Source organism: Podarcis cretensis (assembly GCF_951804945.1).
Source record: "Podarcis cretensis genome assembly, chromosome: 9".
Classification (NCBI taxonomy): domain Eukaryota; kingdom Metazoa; phylum Chordata; class Lepidosauria; order Squamata; family Lacertidae; genus Podarcis; species Podarcis cretensis.
This window is the reverse complement of record NC_137178.1, coordinates 21,680,973-21,699,679: the sequence shown is the minus strand read 5'-3', so window position 1 is coordinate 21,699,679 and position 18,707 is coordinate 21,680,973. Positions and strand designations below refer to the sequence as shown.

The following is an 18,707-nucleotide window of genomic DNA, read 5'->3' as shown; positions in this document are numbered from 1 at the left end:
TTGGAACATGGTTTTTCCAACCACAGGTTACCCAAATGAAGAATTTTTCCAAACTACAGTTCCTATGCAAATGTCACTTAATTCTACCTGATCCACAATTTCACATCTTTCGTTTGTATTTTCCTTGCTCTCAGTAACAGCTTTCCACCTTAAATATTTGAAAGTAGAAAGATGGGCAAGAACATTTAATAGTGGGGGTTGGGATTCTTGCTGTGACTGATGGCTGAACACATTTATTTCTGCTATGTACAAATGTGATAGTTTAAAATAGTACTTTATTCAATCGGATGATATGACACACAGTCTATGTATAGTTAATAGTTTTGACCTAGCAAGCTACGCTGATCTTACAAAAATGCTCCACAGTTTCATTACTCTCACCAAAGTGGCTATGAAAATCCAAACCAGTTTAACATTTTCCCAGTGCTTCTCTTCAACTTCCCTTTCCAGACGGTTAAAGACATATCTGAAGATTCAGTAGGAAATTATTTTCTTCTTGTGAGGTACAAAAAGTTGCTTGTTATCCAAGGAACAGCTTTACAAGAGTCAGAGAGAAGGTAAATGATTTGTTACCCAAGATTATCAATTGTCTTCGGTGCTGAAATGTGATTAGATCTGATTATAACAGGTGGCCATAATCCAGCATAAAGTTAGACATGCTTAAGTCCCCTTACTCTAATGGGAATTAAGTGCAATTAATTGTGGCTGACATGCCTTGACTAAAACTCTTTCCTCCTATACTCAGTTAAAGGATTGAGGGTTCAACTGATAGATTCTGTGTAATTTAAAATTACCTAAATTCTTTTATTTAACTAGATGTGTTCTAAGATATCCAGAAGATGTCTGCTTCAAGTATTTTGGAGGAAAACAATAATTTTGATATGGGGCTACACTAAAGAAAAACTATTTGAAATACTTTGAGCATGAAATACTTTAAACATTTTTGCATGAAATTTCAACCAGGTGCTAGACAAACTAACTTCTCTAATATGAACTAAAAATCGGAAGTTTTAAAAAGTTTACTATTAAAAATGCAAGTAATTTGTTGTCTTCAATACTGTATGAAAACTTAGTTCAATGTGGGCCTCTTGTCCATGCAAACAGTGTCTGGAATTTTTATTTATATATTTAAAATTAGCACTTCAAACAGCAGTATATGCTTTCCACCCTTCTTCTTGTCACAGAGCATTCTCTCCGTCCAAATACTACGTAATAAATAAGGCTAATATTCCTCTAACTATATAACGACAATATACTGAACAGGACCCCCCGCCCCCGCCCCTTTCATAACTAGAAGTACAAGAATTTCCATATGCTTTCTCTTCATTTTGGGATGTCTGGGGAAGCTGAGCTGCAGATGCTGCTAATACTGCTACTTCAGTTACCAATGGCATTCAGACTGACAGCTCTTCGTGCCAAACCAACAACTGTACTTCATAGCTCTGGAATAAGACACTGGCAGCAGCAGCTACCCCCCCATCTCCGCAGAGACAACAGCAGCCACCCGCCTTACTACCACTGCGGGACTATCGGGCGTCTCTCCAGGGTCTTCCGCTAAACTGCAGGGAGTGAAGTTGGGAACCAACCACTGGAGACACGTGTGTGTGTGTGTCCCAGCTTCGGGTCTTGGTCGAAATCTCTTTGTTCCCTTCAGTCAACTTGCAGTGATCGGAATGGAACTGCTTACAAAATCGCCTGCTGAGCAGATCATCACTCAAAAAGGGAGTGCTGGAGAAAGCAACAGCCGGATGATGAAGCACCATTCTCAAGAGCCATCAACATCCTCATCTGAGGAATCAAAATATGTGGAGATTTATGATTTCCCTGGAGGGAGGGGAGAGAGTCCCCAAGCTCTAAAACTGACTTTGGCAGGGAATGGAAGTAAAGTGGCCTTTATCAAACCTAAAAATGGACCTTATGGGATCAGTGAGGTTAACAGATTGGCTAACAATATGCTGGCAGACAAATCTGCAAATGAAGCACCCCAGGATTATAAATCTAAAATGGAAGGCACTCCTTCCCCTGTGGGGATGAAGGCTGATGAGGTGGGGGGAAGCATCACTGGCACCAGCTCAGAAGGGTCTGAGAACACTTTGTCCCCTAGTATCTCCAACATTCAGCTTTACACAAATGGCTGCCCAGAATCACCCTCATCCTCTTGTCCTTCGCCAATACAAGAGACAGGCAGCTTTCCAAAAATGGATGACATGGGAACGGAGGGGAAAACCTCCTCTTCTTCATTTGGATATGAAAGTGATGAGGACGATGATGCAGACTGCAAAGAAATCTGTCTGAGTAACCAGAGAGGAGGGTGCAGGCGTGCTTCACAACTGATGCACTCGCAGCAAAGCTACACCAGTGAGAACAACTGTAACAATAATGATGAAGCACATTATATTACAACCCATGAAATCCAGCTTAGCGAAGTGGACCATGACATGGACTTTGATTATGGGTTAGCCTCTCGGTGGGATTTCGAGGACAACAATGTGATTTATTCCTTTGTGGATTACGCTTCCTTTGGGAGTGACGAGACTCTTGCGGATACCCAGACAGAAGAGGACAATAGCTGTTATCTCAGCACGACCACCAGTGATCCCAATAATCAGACAGACAGTATCGATAATACCAGCAGTACAGAGATAGTCAGCATTAATTCTGAAAATGATACCCCTAGCACAGACAAATGCGCCAGCTCGGAAGAAAGTCAGTCCAAGAACCTCAGCAACATGAGTGAGAATTCTGCAGGCCAGATACTCCTATCAATCAAACCAACTTCCAGGGCTATAAATGAGCCTAGCAACCAGCACGAAAAGCAAAACATTATTTATGCTGCCAAGCATGAAGGCGACATGAGCCTCTGTGTCTCCACAGCTCATGAACGAAATTCAAGTTTGAAACAAGATGTGTTTCATGACTATGCAAAAAAATTTATTGCAGTTCCTGCACGTTTGCAAACAAGGTGTGGAGCCATAAGAGCAAGAGAATTGGGAGGATATTCAAGCGGTGCCTCCAGCGTGGTAAGTGAGTTGGATGATGCAGATAAAGAAGTAAGAAGCCTGACGGCAAGGGCATTCCGCAGCTTAGCTTATCCCTACTTTGATACCTTGAACCTGAGCTCCAGTGAATCCTCCACATCTCTTTCGGATCACACACTAGGAATCAACCGGTGGTCAACTTACTTGGATTTAAAGTGCGGCAGCCTTGGGCAGAAAGCAGAGCAAAATCTTTTCAAAAGCAGCACCGCATCTGCAGGATGGAACAGAAGCACTGGGACAAAGACATCCAGTGACCAGTTCTACATTCACTCCAATAAGTCACAGACAAAAGCATTAGAGTTTGTTGTCAGCAAGCTTGATGGGGAAATAACGCATGTTGAGACACCACCTTGCTTTGAAAAACGGATCCAGTCAGGCTCCCGGGTTGTTACTTTGTTGGAGACTCTCAATTTTAGCAGCAATATAAAAGCGGGTGTCCCCAGACCTGCTAAACCTTCTGAAAATGCTGCTGCTGGATCAAGTTGCACAGATGAAGTTACAGAAACACTGCCAAAGGAGCTGGGCAATGAAACTTGCAAACAAACTGGGCTGGCTGCAGAAACCATGGAAGGGACACAGAATAAATCAAAGTTTGCATCTAGTCTCCTCAAAAATGTTATCTCAAAGAAAATGCAACTGGAGCACGAGTTCAAAATGGAAAGGGGCGAAATCTCGGACACCACATATTCTGGTATGTCCAATTCCTTATCTTCTAAAGAGGTAGATGGTGCTTTCAAAGAAAAGTTAAAGGATGGGGGTTTGCAGAGACAGAATTCTAGATATTCAGAAGGCAGCTCTGAATACACTATTGTAACAGCAGATGATTTGGGGGAGTTTTTTGACAGCAAGTCCCCTACCTCCAAGCCATCTACTCCCCGGGATGGAAATGTTAGCCTGGATCGATCCCTTTCTGAAACATTCTTAGACGAGGCATGTAAAATAAAAGAGAGTGCTTCTGAAACTCTCAAGGCAACTTTTCTCCGCAGTCAGAATAGTGCATTTAGAACATGGAAAGAAAAAGAAGCAGAGAAAAAGGAGGAGAAAGCTCCTGTGGGAAAACTGAAAATTTCATCCAAAGGTGACAGGAAGGCTGATTTGGGAGAATTCTCAGCCAGCAAATCAACTAAAATGTCTCGTCTCTTTGTTCCAAATATTCAACAAACAACCAAAGAAAAGCAATCCAGCACACAAGTGACAAAATATTCTACAGCAACCAACACAGCAGCTCAGACTGCCATTGCTACCACAATGATAAAGCCCAAACCTCCCGAGATCAAGATCAGCTTGGGTAGCATGCAGCAGAATAAAGATCACCCTTTCAATATTGCTAAGCTCCTCACACCCAAGCTATCTGGAAGTGTCCCAAACTTTTTCAAGGCAGCTGAAGATACCAGAAGCCAGCATCAAAAACAATTCAAAGGGGAAGGTATGGACAAAGTGCCTCAATTTCTGGTACGCAATGTAAGAGAAAACAAACACAAGGTGCAAGGGCCTATCCATCAGGTTACAGATGTCAGGAAACTAATTAAGAGTAGCTACAGCCAAGAGTCGGGGGATAACAACAGTGACAGAGGCAGTGTCAACTCTGACCAGGGAACATCTGAGCAGAAACCCAAGCAGCTGGTGACAGCAGGCATTTCCAGGCCTCTGTCTCCCATGGTGATAACCTGTCAGGCAGTAAGCAACAGCAAGGAAGACAAGAGGGCCAGCAAGGCTTCAGAGACAGGGGCCAAAGCAAGTAGCGGGGGCAAGATGCTGCCATCCAGCCAAGATGGAACAATCCTGGTGCACAGGACCTCAGGGAGGCTGCCCGTAGCTACAATCGCCCCTAACAAAAGCGACCCTCGCCAGCCTGCTGTGCTGAAGATAGTCTCCAAAACATCTGTGCCCTGGAGGCAGCAACCACAGCCGCCACCACCACCACCAATTCAACCTACACCAGTGGAGAAAAGCAGCAAGGTAGGCCCACTGGTGGTGGCTAGCGAAGAAGAAATTCCACGAGAAGAGGTGGCCAAGGCACCCCTCACAGCGAACCACCAAGCGCTGGAGAAACTTACAGCGGCCGTCCGGAGCATGGAGGAGCTCTACAGCTTCCACAAAAACGAGTGGAAGCGCAAGAGCGACCCGCTGCCCATCACCGACAGCCACGTCCTGTCCCTCATCGCCAGCGAGGAAAAGGCCACAGGGGGAGCCACGGGAGCCAGGGAAGAGTCCACGGCCAGCGCCAAGGCAGAGGACCAGGATGCCAGTCAGAGTGCAGCCTTGACGACTTCCCCCAGCAGCATCGCCAGCAGCAGGCCTACGCCCGAGCGCCAACCCCGCAGCCGGACTGCCAACCCAACCAAGAACGCAGAGAAGGTGTCAGCCAAGATGGCAACCTTCGAAAGCTTGGCACAGGCTCGGGAGCGGGCACGCGGGCCGGGCTTCCGCGGGGAAGCCGCAGGGGGCACGGAGAGAGGCAGGGCCCCGGTGGCACCCCGCAGCACCTTCACCTTCAATGCCCAGGCCCAGAAGCCCAAGCAGCAGCAGCAGCCTCAGGAGCCATCTCCTGACCCGCCACCAAGAGGCCTGAAAGGCCAGGCCGGGCCTCGCTCCATCAAGCTCTTTGGGGACAGGCAGGGGAGCCTGGTGGAGCCCGACAGGGTGCCCAAGGTGGCGGCGGCGGCGGCTCCCGACTGCGGGAACTACCTGGCCATCCCTCTCAAGGCATCGTCGTCGACGGAGCAGCCGGGGGCTGCCACATCAGGAGACCGAGGCGGCCGCCCGGGCCTAGTCTCCGCGGCGGCGGCAGCGGCGGCCCTGTGCAGCCACCAGCCCTACAGCACCGGCAAGACCCACGGGCAGGAGGCGGCCAAGCAACAGCAGCGCGGAGAGGCAGCCGCCCCGCAGCCTCAGGCCACCCATCCTCCGCCGCCGCCTCCGCAGCAGCAGCAGCAGCCGCCGCCTCAGTTCGAAGTGTCCCCCGCGCAGCTCTTCCCTCAGGCCTTGTCCTTGGCCGCGGCGGCCGCCGCTTTCTCGGGCGCTGCCCAGCCCGCTCCTCTGCTGTGCTTCTCTCCGCCCGCGGCCGCCGAGCCCGCCGCTTTCCCGGCGCCTCAGACGCAGCGCAAAGTGCTGCTGGACCTCAGCACCGGGCAGTGCTACGTGGTGGACGCGCCGCTGCAGCCGCCGCCGCCTCAGAAGAGGCGCCTCTTCGACCCCGAGACCGGGCAGTACGTGGAGGTGCCCCTGCCGGCCCAGGCGCCACCTCCGGCCGTGGCCCCCATGACCCTCCCGGTGTCCTCCCTGGCGCTGGGCGCGGCGGGAGCCTATGGCGCCCCGGCCGCGGCCTACATGATCTACCCGGGCTTCTTGCCGGCCGTCTTGCCCGCCAGCGCCCTGCAGGGCCAGCTCGCCCAGCAGCCGGGCGGAGAGCTCGGCCCCGCCAGCCCCGGGGCGGACAGCCCTTACTACATGCCCACGGGCAAAGCTGCTCAGCAGCAGCAGCAGCCGCCGCCACAGCAGCAGCAGCAGCAGCAAGGGGTTCCTGGCGAGGGGAAGGCGCCGCTCATCAGCATCACTTCGCAGCCTCTGGGGCCCAGGATCATCGCGCCTCCTTCCTTCGACGGCACCACCATGCGCTTCGTCGTGGAGCACCGGTGATGGAGAGCCCGGCCAGGGATGCTGCTGCTCGCTGCTGCTGCTGCCACGGGTGAGTTGGGCTCTTGGACAGCAAGCCAGGGCCGCTTGTTTGTGATCCCAGGCCTCCTCACAGGCAACTTAGGAAAGGGCCTCCTCCACACACACACACACACCCACCCATGCACGCCCACTAGTCCTAGGATAGCCCCCTGCCCTTCATAATACAGGATTGTCCTGTGTTTCAGGGCAAAAGGGTACATCCTGTATGGGCACAATTTTGACCTGGGTGTCAGGTCTTCTCTCTCTCTATCTCTGCCAAGTTGCATGGTGTGTGAACGGTAATATATTTCAGCTCTGGGTAGCCAAGCACAGAGAGATTTTACGAATCCCTGTGTGTGCACACCTACAGATTCCAGAGGAGCCATCCTGTTAGGTTGCAATGAATTGTAATGGGTTGCTTTGAAGTCACATCAGCGTCAGATTTTTTAAAAACAGCACTCTTCCAATCACAACCTTGTCCTGTATTTTGCCAGAACAAAGGTGGCAACCCTACTTCCTACAAATGTGTGTGTTGTGAGGTGGGAGCCCTGTGGGGTAAGCCACTGTGCACATTGAGTGCTTTTACTTTTACCTTTGATTCAGGGTAGCTGGTCATCACGCTAACAACTTGAGCAGCCCTTTCTCGATCCCCATGAATAAGCTGGTACTGATGATGATTAGTTATTAAATTTGTCACAAGTTGCTCCCTCGTATATTCACACCAGGAAGCAGTTGCCAAAGGGGAATAATATGTGTGCACTCACATGATGGTGTACTTGAGGTTTATACATGTTTGCTGTGCAGAAAGCAATGTCCTTAAAGGTAGTTATTGTTGCACGTGTGTAGTAGCCCTGTGATTAATTGGAGGGGAGGAGGTTAAAGTTTTCTGTAATGGATTAATCAAACTCTGTGTCTGAGCACTTTCAGGTTTATTGGTTAATGCACCCACGTGCATCTTCTCCAAGATAGGTTTTTGGGGGTTTTTTGGCAAGAGAGAGGGTTAGCAGAAGAATAATGTTTTGGAAGATGAGAGGCACCAGATTCTTAGTGGTCCCTGTTTGATTATAAGGCAGGGTAAATTCAGAGGAACAGCTGAGCTGAAGAAAGTGAGGAGTGTCTTGTGTGTATTGACTGTTAGCGTGAACGCTCTGACATATCACAGAAGTGGCGAGATTGTAGATCACCACCTGGCTCACACTACACACTTCAAAGAAATGCCAAGAGCCACTGAGCTGCAGTTTCATCACTCATCTGTGATATATGAGACTATTCATACTAACAGTAGAGTTGCCAACTTTTTTCTGGTAGGGCTTTAACAGCTGCTCGAGAAGCAGAGATTCTGCAGGTGTTTTTGTTCATTATGTATAGATAAAGGTACAGAAGTCTTGCCAGGAAAAGAAAGTTGGCAATCATAACATTCAGCAAATTACCTCAGAGAGGTCTTGCCGGTTCAGAACATTTTAATGTTAGCCATGCTCAGAGTAGGCCCATTGAAATTAGAGTGCATGACTTACTTAGGCCTGTTGCTGTAATTTCAATGGATCTACCCTGAGAAGCATTTATCTCAGGGTACCCATGGGTACCATGGCTTTCACTCTAGCACTCCTAGAAAAAAATCTATGGGGTAAAATGCACAGATACCTTCTAACTGACTTCTGTGAAATGAGTGGGTGTACTGTGGCCACCATCAGTGTGCGTGTGCACATTTAAAATCAATATTGTATAATCTCCACAATTGGGACCAGCAGCACATAGCTGATTTCTCATGGTAAGTATAAGGTTGCTGGAGGTAGCTATCTAACTTTGTGCTATGCAATGATCCCCATGTGTTATGCTATGTCCCCCCATAACAGCTATTTTGTGACTGGCACCCCCCAGTTGCATACAACCCATAGGTTTTTTTTTTAAAAAGGCCTAGGGCATATAGCAGCTTAGGTTTCAGCAGGAAAACAGTGAAATGAAAAGAGTTCATCACCATGTCAAGATCCTGATCTGGACTGGGCTCACTTGTGGTGGCTTTTTGCAAAAAATGAGACCTGGCTAGACCCACAGTATTCAAAAATGGTTATTAAAGCAATGTTTAGTTTGGCCCTCATTGCACCCAGTGGGTGAGAGCAGGGTAAGCCTGGAGTCTGCTGTATGTCTTGGCCAAGGTTCAAAATCAGCAAAAGATTCTCCTGCATCATATTGAACTTCATTTTCTAGGATGCTTTTCCCCCACTTGAAGAGTCTCATCTTCTTTCTTAAAGAGGTGTATCTGTGAACGGAGGGATAAGCTTGAGTTGAGTGTAATAAATCTTTCATCTTAATGGGGGAGTGGATACTCTATATTTGTGGTTACACAAATAGCCTTGTCGGTCTCTGTACACTAGAACTTCAAGCAAGCTAAGTGTGTACTTAGATGAGATGGCAGGAGGACGCCTCCCACTCTTTCTTTTTAAAAAGGTAAAAAACAGCTATAGGGCAACCAGGCTGGGCTTACAGCACACCCCTCCAACACCTTCCTTTCATTTTGAAATCATCCCCCCTGCCTTGAAGCAGCTACTTGCCCAGCGTGAGTGGGGAGGAGGAGCTTTGAGTGAAAGGGCTACCCATCCCTACTGCTGTGGCTCTAATCCAATATAGGCAGCTGGTATTCTTTTTTTAATGCAAGAGGTCCACTATCTCATCTACAGTAACCTTTACTTTGTGGATTCAGTGCAAGGCGTAATCACGAAAGCAACCTGCCCATTGACTCTGATCTTAAATGTAGAACGTAGCCAACATGGCTAGTAGCCATTGCTAGCCTTATCCTCCATGAATCTGTTTAATTCTCTTTTAAAGCTATCCAAGTTGGTAGTCATCACTAGCTCTTGTGGGGGTGAATTCTACAATTTCACTATGCCCTGCGTGAAGAAGTACTTTATTTGATCTGTCCTGAATCTTCTAACATTGAGCTTCATTGGATGCCCACAAGTTCTAGTGTTATGAGAGGGGGATATTTTTCTTTCTTTCTCCACAAAATGCATAATTTTATATGCTTTTATCCAATCACATACACTAAGATTCAAACTTCAGAGGTACATTCTGCTTGGGCTTTGTCTAAAGATGTTTTTGGTATAAAAATAGAAACTAGTGGCCCTCAGCATAATGAAAATCATTTTGGGAGTGTCTTCAAAGGTAGAAATTTCCTGCACCTTTTTGACTACCAACTTTGGTTGCAAGTCTTGTTTTTGTGAATGAGGAATTTAACACAGATTTAAGATGCAGAAGCAGAGAGTGATGTAAGCGTGTCAGGGTTGGACTGGGAAACCTTCAAGGTTCCTTCCAACTTTATGATTCTGAGATCAGATTTTGGACTGGAGAATTTATGAATTGTATCTAATATTATGAGTTGTATCTAATATAAACCATGCTCAGAGTACTCCCACTGTATTTAAAGCCACTGTATTTAATGGAGATGGCTAATCTAGGGTGCGTATGACTGAGTTGGATATAGCCCTATCAAAAACGGTAAAGCAGCATGTCCAATGATGTGTGTGTGTGTGTGTGTGTGTGTGTGAGAGAGAGAGAGAGAGAGAGAGATTAATAATTTGACCTTTATTCTAAGATGCTTTCTAACAAACTTTGTTTTGTAAATCAAGGATTTATTTTTTTGTTTGTACTTTATCTTACAGGCACAAACAACGAGAATTTCTTTCCCTTAATCTGAAAACGACTTGGTAATGCTAAGCTCTCATTTAAGCTGCTTTTTCTCTTTGTCATGTATCTCTCATGCATTTTTTGTACAACACAAGTGTTGATGATGTTCATGTTTGTATAACACCCCCTCCCTCTGTTTTTCAACTGTGCATAAATTTAATTATGCAAGGGTGGGTGAGTTGTGATATTTTTTGTAAACTGTCTATATATAATGCAAGGTAATTGTTATGCCTGCTAACACATGTGGCTAACTACATGTTACATGCAAATGCATGTAAAGAAACAATACGAGCCATTTGCTTTTTAATGAAAAGCGGCTTTGAATAGAAAAACAACAGAATGGAAAAAGAAGGCAAGTGCTTAACCTTTTCCCTGACATAACTGCAAAAACTGGACACGGGAAGGGTTAGATGCCCCTCCCTCATCTGTGTTTCTTTTTTTAAAAAAATTGATTGGAAGGAATTTGATACACACATTTGTGTGTAACATGTAGTTTTCCTTAAGCTTTAACTTGAACTATTTTTCAGGGATCCACTCCATTGAGAAAAAGACATGTAAAGATGATGTAAAGTCATTTCAAATTTAGTTCCATTTCTTCAAAAGTATTAAAAGTTTGCAAGTAACAGCCAACACATGTTGTTTCCCCTGAAAGAATACACAAGTTGTATTCTTGAAATAATCTTCAGTAGGAGCTGAGTTAGGACATGGTTTACATGATAGGTATGCACTTTGATGAGCTTGGTTCAATGCACCTCGGTTCCAGTTTAGCTAAAGCCAGTCGTGTCTATGCCCCAGTGAAAATATACAGGGCCCAACCAGAGGCACCAGCTTGTGAGGCAGGTTGGGGGACCATTGTTCCTTCAGGAGGTCATGCATGCAACGACCGCATCAGGATGCGATGTGCAATGTTCCCACATTGCGCTACGTTGAAGGAGCTAGGAATGTGGCAGCAGCATGACTTAAGTGGTTGGCAGCTCCTCCTCCTGTTGTTGTTGTCACAACAGGAAGAGGAGAAGGAACTGGCTACTGAAGCTGCTCTGCTGCCGTGTTCCTGGCTCCTCTGACCTCACCTAACATTGGGGGGATGCCCTCCCAAACAAATATGGGGGGGTCAAAAGGGTTCAGCCCCCAGGAGTTGGCGCTCCTGGGGCCAGATTCATTTAACAGGTCCTGCTAGCAGAAGCCCACAATTGGACTTGAGCTAGCACAGCAAAGCTTTCCCCACCTCTCCCTCCCCCCCCCCCCCCGAATTTGCTAAGGGCGGACAGGAGGACCCAAAGAATAACACACAGGGAAGGAAAGGGGAGATCATTCCATCAGGCAAGCAGAAATGCTTGCATTGACAAAGTGATCTCCTTGGATTCCTTCTTTTAGTTGCAAGATGAAGACTGCAAGCATAAAACCACTCACCCAAGTGTAAGACCCATTGAAATCAATTGGATTTACTTCAGACTATATATGGATGGGATTGCATTGATTTTAGCAGTATGTGAAGCCCAATCCTATGCATGTTTACTTTGAAGCAAATCACATCAAGTTATTGGGGATTATTGCCAAATACAGGTGAATAGGATCACACTTTTAGTTATGCTTTACATGGATTGGGCCTTAATCACTAATTATGTTTTTTCCAGACTCGGTTGTAAAAATAACTGGAAATTTGCTTTGATTGCTTTATAATTCAAAATTTGCTGCTTTGTACTATTTTGTGTGATTTTGTAAGGAGCCTTGACCACATTAAAAAAAAAAAAGATCAGAAAACTAGAAAAGGAATGTACTTAAATCTAGGGATACTAATTTTCTTTAGCAGGCTGGCTGCCTTTAAGAGTTTTGCAACAGACAGAAATTCAACTGGTGAAGTTTACCCCATCACTTAATCTTCATGTAGAAAAAAGTGGTATTCTCGTTGATATTCTAGTCTTGTATATAGCTATGCAAAAGGCGTTCACCTTTAATTTTAAATGCGAAGATAATTTTTATTTTCCCTTCTATCCAAGTGTTTAAGCTAAACATGTTTTTTGTGTTTGTGTTTTTGCAAATGTATGGATTTTGGAGAGACTCTTTAGAAAGTATTTTATGAATGTTAATGTAACCTGCTATTTCTTGTCAGTGTCCTACGCCAGTTACATGTATGTTTGGCATCAAGCTAAAGCTCAGAGATTTACCTCAAAGCTTTCTCAAGGGAGGAGAATGAACACTTTAGTGAGCTTTTGAAATAGAGAAATGTTGCAGGAAGTTTACTTGATGCAGGCACTGCAATCTTAGCTACACTTAGGACCCACCCAGGAGAACTTGAGACTTTCCCAGGCCTGCCATGATTACTGGGCGTATGTGCCATCTATAGCTGAGAGAGGCAGAATATGCTCTGTCAGATATGCTAACCCTGTACCCATCCCCCAAACATACAGACATACCTTCCATTCATTGTTTGTTGCATTGAAATCAATACTTTTTGGACTAGATCAATTAGCTAGGGATGAGGTGCTGCGTTTCTCTTGTGGGGAGGTTTGTCATTTGTCTATTGTGATTTTAGTTGCATTGCCACTGGAGTGAATTGGGATCTTCCTCCTCAGGTGAAACATCTGAGGAAAGCAAAACACAGGAGTTTCTTTAAGATGCTCTAAGGGCTGTTCTGCACATCATTTCACTATCATGGTATATTGCCTGAAGTGAATTTGCAGAAATTACAGTGGTACCTCTGGTTACGAACTTAATTCGTTCTGAAGGTCCGTTCTTAACCTCAAACCATTCTTAACCTGAGGTAACATTTTAGCTAATGGGGCCTCCCGCTGCCACTGCGCCACCGGCGCACGATTTCTGTTCTCATCCTGAGGTAAAGTTCTTAACCCAAGGTACTACTTCTGGGTTAGCGGAGTCTGTAACCCGAAGTGTTTGTAACCCGAGGTAGCACTGTATAAGGAATTTCAAGGGAAGCCCGGAGTAGTTTCAATACAGTGGTACCTCAGGTTACATACGCTTCAGGTTACATACGCTTCAGGTTACAGACTCCACTAACCCAGAAATAGTGATTCAGGTTAAGAACTTTGCTTCAGGATGAGAACAGAAATCGTGCTCCAGTGGTGCGGCAGCAGCAGGAGGCCCCATTAGCTAAAGTGGTGCTTCAGGTTAAGAACAGTTTCAGGTTAAGAACGGACCTCCGGAACGAATTAAGTACTTAACCCGAGGTACCACTGTACAGGAATTGTAACATTTCTCAGGGGAGATTTCACACATCCTAAGATTTTAGTGAATGCCATGTGTGTTCACACATTACCGGTCAGTCTAAGTTGAATTCATTTGCTGCACCTGTAGTGAAAATATACTAGAAGTGAAACTTGAAACACACAAAGCCTACGTCAGAAAAAGATACTCAGTAGAGATACTAAAGGCTGTACGTACAATTCCATTTCACGTTTTTGCTGTGCAGTACTTTACGATACAGAGCTTAAAGGAGAAGCAGATATCTTATTGAATAGATCATTAGGAAAAGGGGGTTGCTGTATCAGTCTTAATAAATGGCCAGGGCATGTCAAAACTAAGACCATGTCCCATAACTGTGCCATACTAGGCTGATAAAACCAGCAGCCAAGTCCCCCCAAATACCAGACATGTTTACTGGTGCTTTGTGTAACTGATGGGAGCATTTGCTGCAGCTCCCAGCCCAAATAAATAAGCTATAGTACTTTAAGGATGGGTTCTATTTTTTCACATTGTTGGAGGGTTTTTTCCCCTATTGAACTAGTTAGTTTGATGAGCTCAAAGGTACATATTTATCGGGCCACGTTCCATCACAATGGGTTTAAGTGAGCATCACAGTGGCCTTGATTGTCGACTTGCTTTGAACACTAAATGTAAAACTTTTTGATAGTATAGGGGTAGACTATTTGATCTGTTGCAGTGTAAAAGTGTTTTCATGCAAGCCATTTACCCAAGACACCCCCTGACTTTATTCGTATTTCCTTCAACCACAACTAAAGAAGCTGAATGATTACAAGTGCCAGTGCCAATTTAAGTGTAGGACAGGAGAGTCATTCACTTACCTGCTCCAGAAAGTATTCACCTCTATGGTATTAACGGTGAATGGAAAACCAGTTCGCACATGGCACCAAATGAAGGCTAAAAGGGCAATCCACCTTCCTTCAGTCTATTTAATCTATTTCAAAATGGGATGCCTGCACAGTCAGAGCTGCATTATCACCATTCACATGTGCTTACAAATAGCATGAGAGGGGCTCAAAGATAATTTCTATGGCATGTGTGAAAAAGCTCTGAAATCTTACATCCTTATTAAATACTCTGCAAGCATATCTCTAATTAGGGGTGATTTAATATGTGCATTTCCCATTTTCCTGTATGATTGAAATTATACCAACTCTGAAAAATGAATGGGTCACAACCCCAATTTTTTGTATGGTATAAATCATTTTATTTTTCTAGCTTGGGGTTTGTTTTTTCAGTTTAATGCTTCTTAACAGAAAATGAATTCATTCATTCTTTGCTTTCTTTCTTTAAAAAAAATCTAATTCTCAAAGTATTCTCTGCTATTTTTCAAAGCCTGCATGTGATGCACAAAAGACTTGTATGATGTTTTCAGACTGCCGGACAGTATGGATACCACAGTAGCTCAGTCATATTCTCATGCACATAATATTAGAACCTGTGTAATCAGTGACATATTTCCTCTATCTCGGTGCTCATGGAAATGTTTCTCTGTACAGTTTACAAGATACATGTTTGCACACACAAACACACACCACAACCCTGCGCAGAGTTAGGCACACTTAATTCTGTCTTGTATTGTGGCCAGAAGCTCTCAGGGGTTACAGTTTTGCCCAGTGTACTTGAAAATAAGAGTGGAACTGCATGTGATCAGAAACACAGGGCTACTTACTGCCAAAAACACAGCAGCCCTGTGTCAGATCCCACTCACCCTCCTCAGTAGCACATGATTCAAATTACCTCATGTCTTGACATCATTACACTGAGCATTTTTGACCAATCCTTCATTTTTAGCTGGCAGTGTTGGGGAAACAGTATAATGACCCAAAACCACCAGGGAAGTGTTTCTGATAATGTGTAGTTCTGCTGTTATAAAAAGACCAGGCACCCTATATTTAAATGTTTGTACAGATTTTTAGTGCCTGTTAAAAAAAAACTTTTCTCAGGGCAAATCTCCTCACTTGGCGCATTTCAGTCATAATATCAGGTTATGCTTAATTTTTACTGTTATATACTAACTACACTTTTGTGATTGTAGAGAGAACTTGAGTCTGTAAGATTGCTGTGAGATTTCCTGACAATATTCTGGACCCAAGCCAGGAAAGCAATTAAATATGTGACAGGAATGGTCTTGGTGAAAGCACAGGTGTAAATACTTTACTGCATCAGGGTCAGAGGTTTCATGGGTTACTTTGCAGGTTTCCCCCCCCCCCCCCAAATTTTTACGTGTAGACAGGCAGGTTTGTGGAGTTGGCCCTCTCTAAAAATACTGGTCCAAGAAGCTGGAAAAATCCACTAAATGTGGTGGTCTGCATATGCCTTCTGTTATTAGGGAGGGGTCGTAGTTCAGTAGTAGAGCACATGCTTGGTTCGTATCATATTTCAGATTCAGCGCAGTTAATGGATCTTATGTAGCAGAGCTGCAAAGACTGTCTCCCTAAAACTCTGGAGAGCCAAGGACAGTCAGCATAGAGCACTGCACTAAATTGGTTACTGGTCTGCTATAAGCCAGCTTTAAAAGTTGAACTGTATGTAGTCTGGGAAGGGCTTCAAGGATCAGATCCCGCTCCCTTTCACAAGTCTGTATACCTGCCCACTGGAGCCCTACTCCAACTTTTCTTCCCCTATCCTTAATGCCTTGTATTATCCATGTATTTATTTATTTCGTCTGATATCCAATTAAGTCATACTCAGAGTAGACCCATTGAAATAAATGGATATGTTTCTTAAGTTCATTGATCTTTATAGATCTACCCTGAGTATGGCTAACATATCATCCTACATCTTTTCAAATTAATACAAATTAAGACAGAAAACCGAACCTGGTTGGTCCTACTTCATATTAGTTACTATTATGAGTGCTGATGCAGAACATCATTTAATAAATCAATTTCTGATTTATTAACTGTGCTTTGAATCCAGACTATGGGATTGCATAAAAAGAACAGTGAGCAGAAGGGAAATGGTTGCTGGTGCTGTTCTGCAAACACTTAAGTGTTCGTTTGCTTTGCGTAGGCTGTTGTACAAGCAAACCTCTTTGGATTTCCTTTTTTCATCAACCACATTCTCACACAAACGGTAAAACAACCCTTCTGTACAAGGGTTCAAGCCTATGAATAAGCCAAATTAGTTGATTATATAAAATAAGCTAACAACATTTGTAGAACAGGTGTAATTTATATTACCTGCTTACAGTATCTGGCAGAATTTAAGTTTCTAGGTTCGGCTTTTGATTTACTGTAATGTAAACCATGATCTACCCATAAAAAGGGTTAACATGCCAATAGGTTTATTTATTTTACACATTGCAGCCATATCATTTTGCAGGTAAGATTACTCTCAGTTAAGAAGCAATGATAGCATGTAGGCATCACTTTAGTGGTTTGGGTCAGCTTCAGAGCCCACTCAAGCAATCCACAGGGAAATTTCTGATTGGTTTCCCTGGGTCTTGTACGAGGTCGCCTTTTCAAGCCTGAGATGTTGTACTGAATGTCTATATACAGGAATGACTTTTACACTATTATGTTTGTTACTATTTTCTTTTTGGTAGCTGCTTCAGATAATTTTGTTTTCTGTCCACAGAAAGATGCCTTTGCCACCTAGTTTTGATGGCTGTGGTGTCATTTCTTTTCCTGTTACAAACTGCAGCAAATTACCTAAGGGCAGTAAATTCTAAAGTGCTTGATTTTTAAAATGATCTGTGGTGGTGGTTCTCCGCCTCTCTCCATCTTCTAGATAAGGGAGGATCAGCGTCAAGTAATTTAAAGAGCGGGGAGACATAAAGAAAGTGCAATGGTAATGAATGATAATGTCAGTTGTATGTTGGGCTTGAGTGCAGTTGAGCAAAATGGGAAGGGCAGAATGCTTTGAAGACTGTTTTGGTGAAATGGACTGCTGTTTGTGGAAAACCTAAAGACAATTATCTAGGAAATGTTGACTCTATGCTGCTTTCAACATAGATGACATTGTAGCGAGTTATTGGCTGAAGTCTGGCGTGATCCCATTACAGAATGCTGTGAGCTTGGAATTCAAGGACAGCAAACCCAGCAAAGGCACTCTGGGAATTGCACTACGGGTGTGTTGCACATAGCGAAGATTTAATTGTATGAGGATCACATGAATATAATAAACTGTTTAAATGCTTTAAGCATCAACCTTTGTATGCAAACAAGCAAGCATTTGTATATTTTTTGAATGTTATGACAAATAAAATGTATTTTTCATTAAACTATATTATAAACAACCTCCTAAGTACACCGTGGTTTTTTATGTTTTATTTTCAGGCTATACACACACAAAACATCTGACAAGAATTATTCATGTTGGGTTGTATTAAACTTTCATACAGGGTAGAGCCGCTGAAGTAGACCTAAGTCAAGTCATGGTAATTAATTGCACTGAGTAAAAGTTAGTTAAATACAACACATCATTGTAATGCTAGCCATTCCTTTAGTTAAGATGAGTAGATTCATGCTCCTTCCTTTGCAACCAACATTCTAGCAGTAGCTCATATAATACATCTTATGCTAATATTTTATATAAATCTTATTCCCCTCCTAATTGTTTCTAACATAGAATGATGTTAGAAACATTTAGGAGGGGAATAAGATTTATATAAAATATTAGCATAAGATGTATTATATGAGCTCTTTTACCCCAGAAAAGCTTAATCACTGGACAGTTCACCAAATCCTGATTTGCATTGCAAAATGTAACAACAGAACATTGTTACTGTTAGCATTTTACTCTCTGTCATCTAAATAAAATACATTTTATCAGTACATGACCTTACAATGTTTTCCCTTTATATTAACCTAGTATCTGACTTAGGTTTTTTAAAAGCTCTCTACATTATAGTGGATCCAGCTTGGACAAAAATAAATATACCTTCACAGTTAATAAAGCTGCTTGTGCCTGTAAATCATACTCTAAGGGAGTTTTAGTTATTTCAAAAGCAAGAAATTACTATACTTTCCCGTGTATAAGACTAGGGTTTTTTTACTAAAAAATAATGTTTAAAGGGGGGTAGTCTTATACACGGGGGCAATCTCCCCCCATTTTCTTAATTTTGAGTCTCCAAAAATAGGGGGCGTCTTATACACGGGGGCATGT

The 18,707-nt window shown here is 43.8% G+C and overlaps 1 protein-coding gene across 1 annotated transcript; it reads left to right on the top strand.

Moving 5' to 3' along the window:
• Window positions 1–491: 491 nt before the first annotated feature.
• LOC307223852 (uncharacterized protein C4orf54 homolog) lies at window positions 492–6,677 on the top strand (the record flags this gene model as incomplete). Its single annotated transcript, XM_079990144.1, has 1 exon — window positions 492–6,677. Exon 1 carries the CDS (start codon window positions 1,674–1,676, stop codon window positions 6,675–6,677), a length of 5,004 nt encoding a protein of 1,667 aa, XP_079846270.1. The 5' UTR covers window positions 492–1,673.
• Between the last annotated feature and the right edge of the window lie 12,030 nt (window positions 6,678–18,707).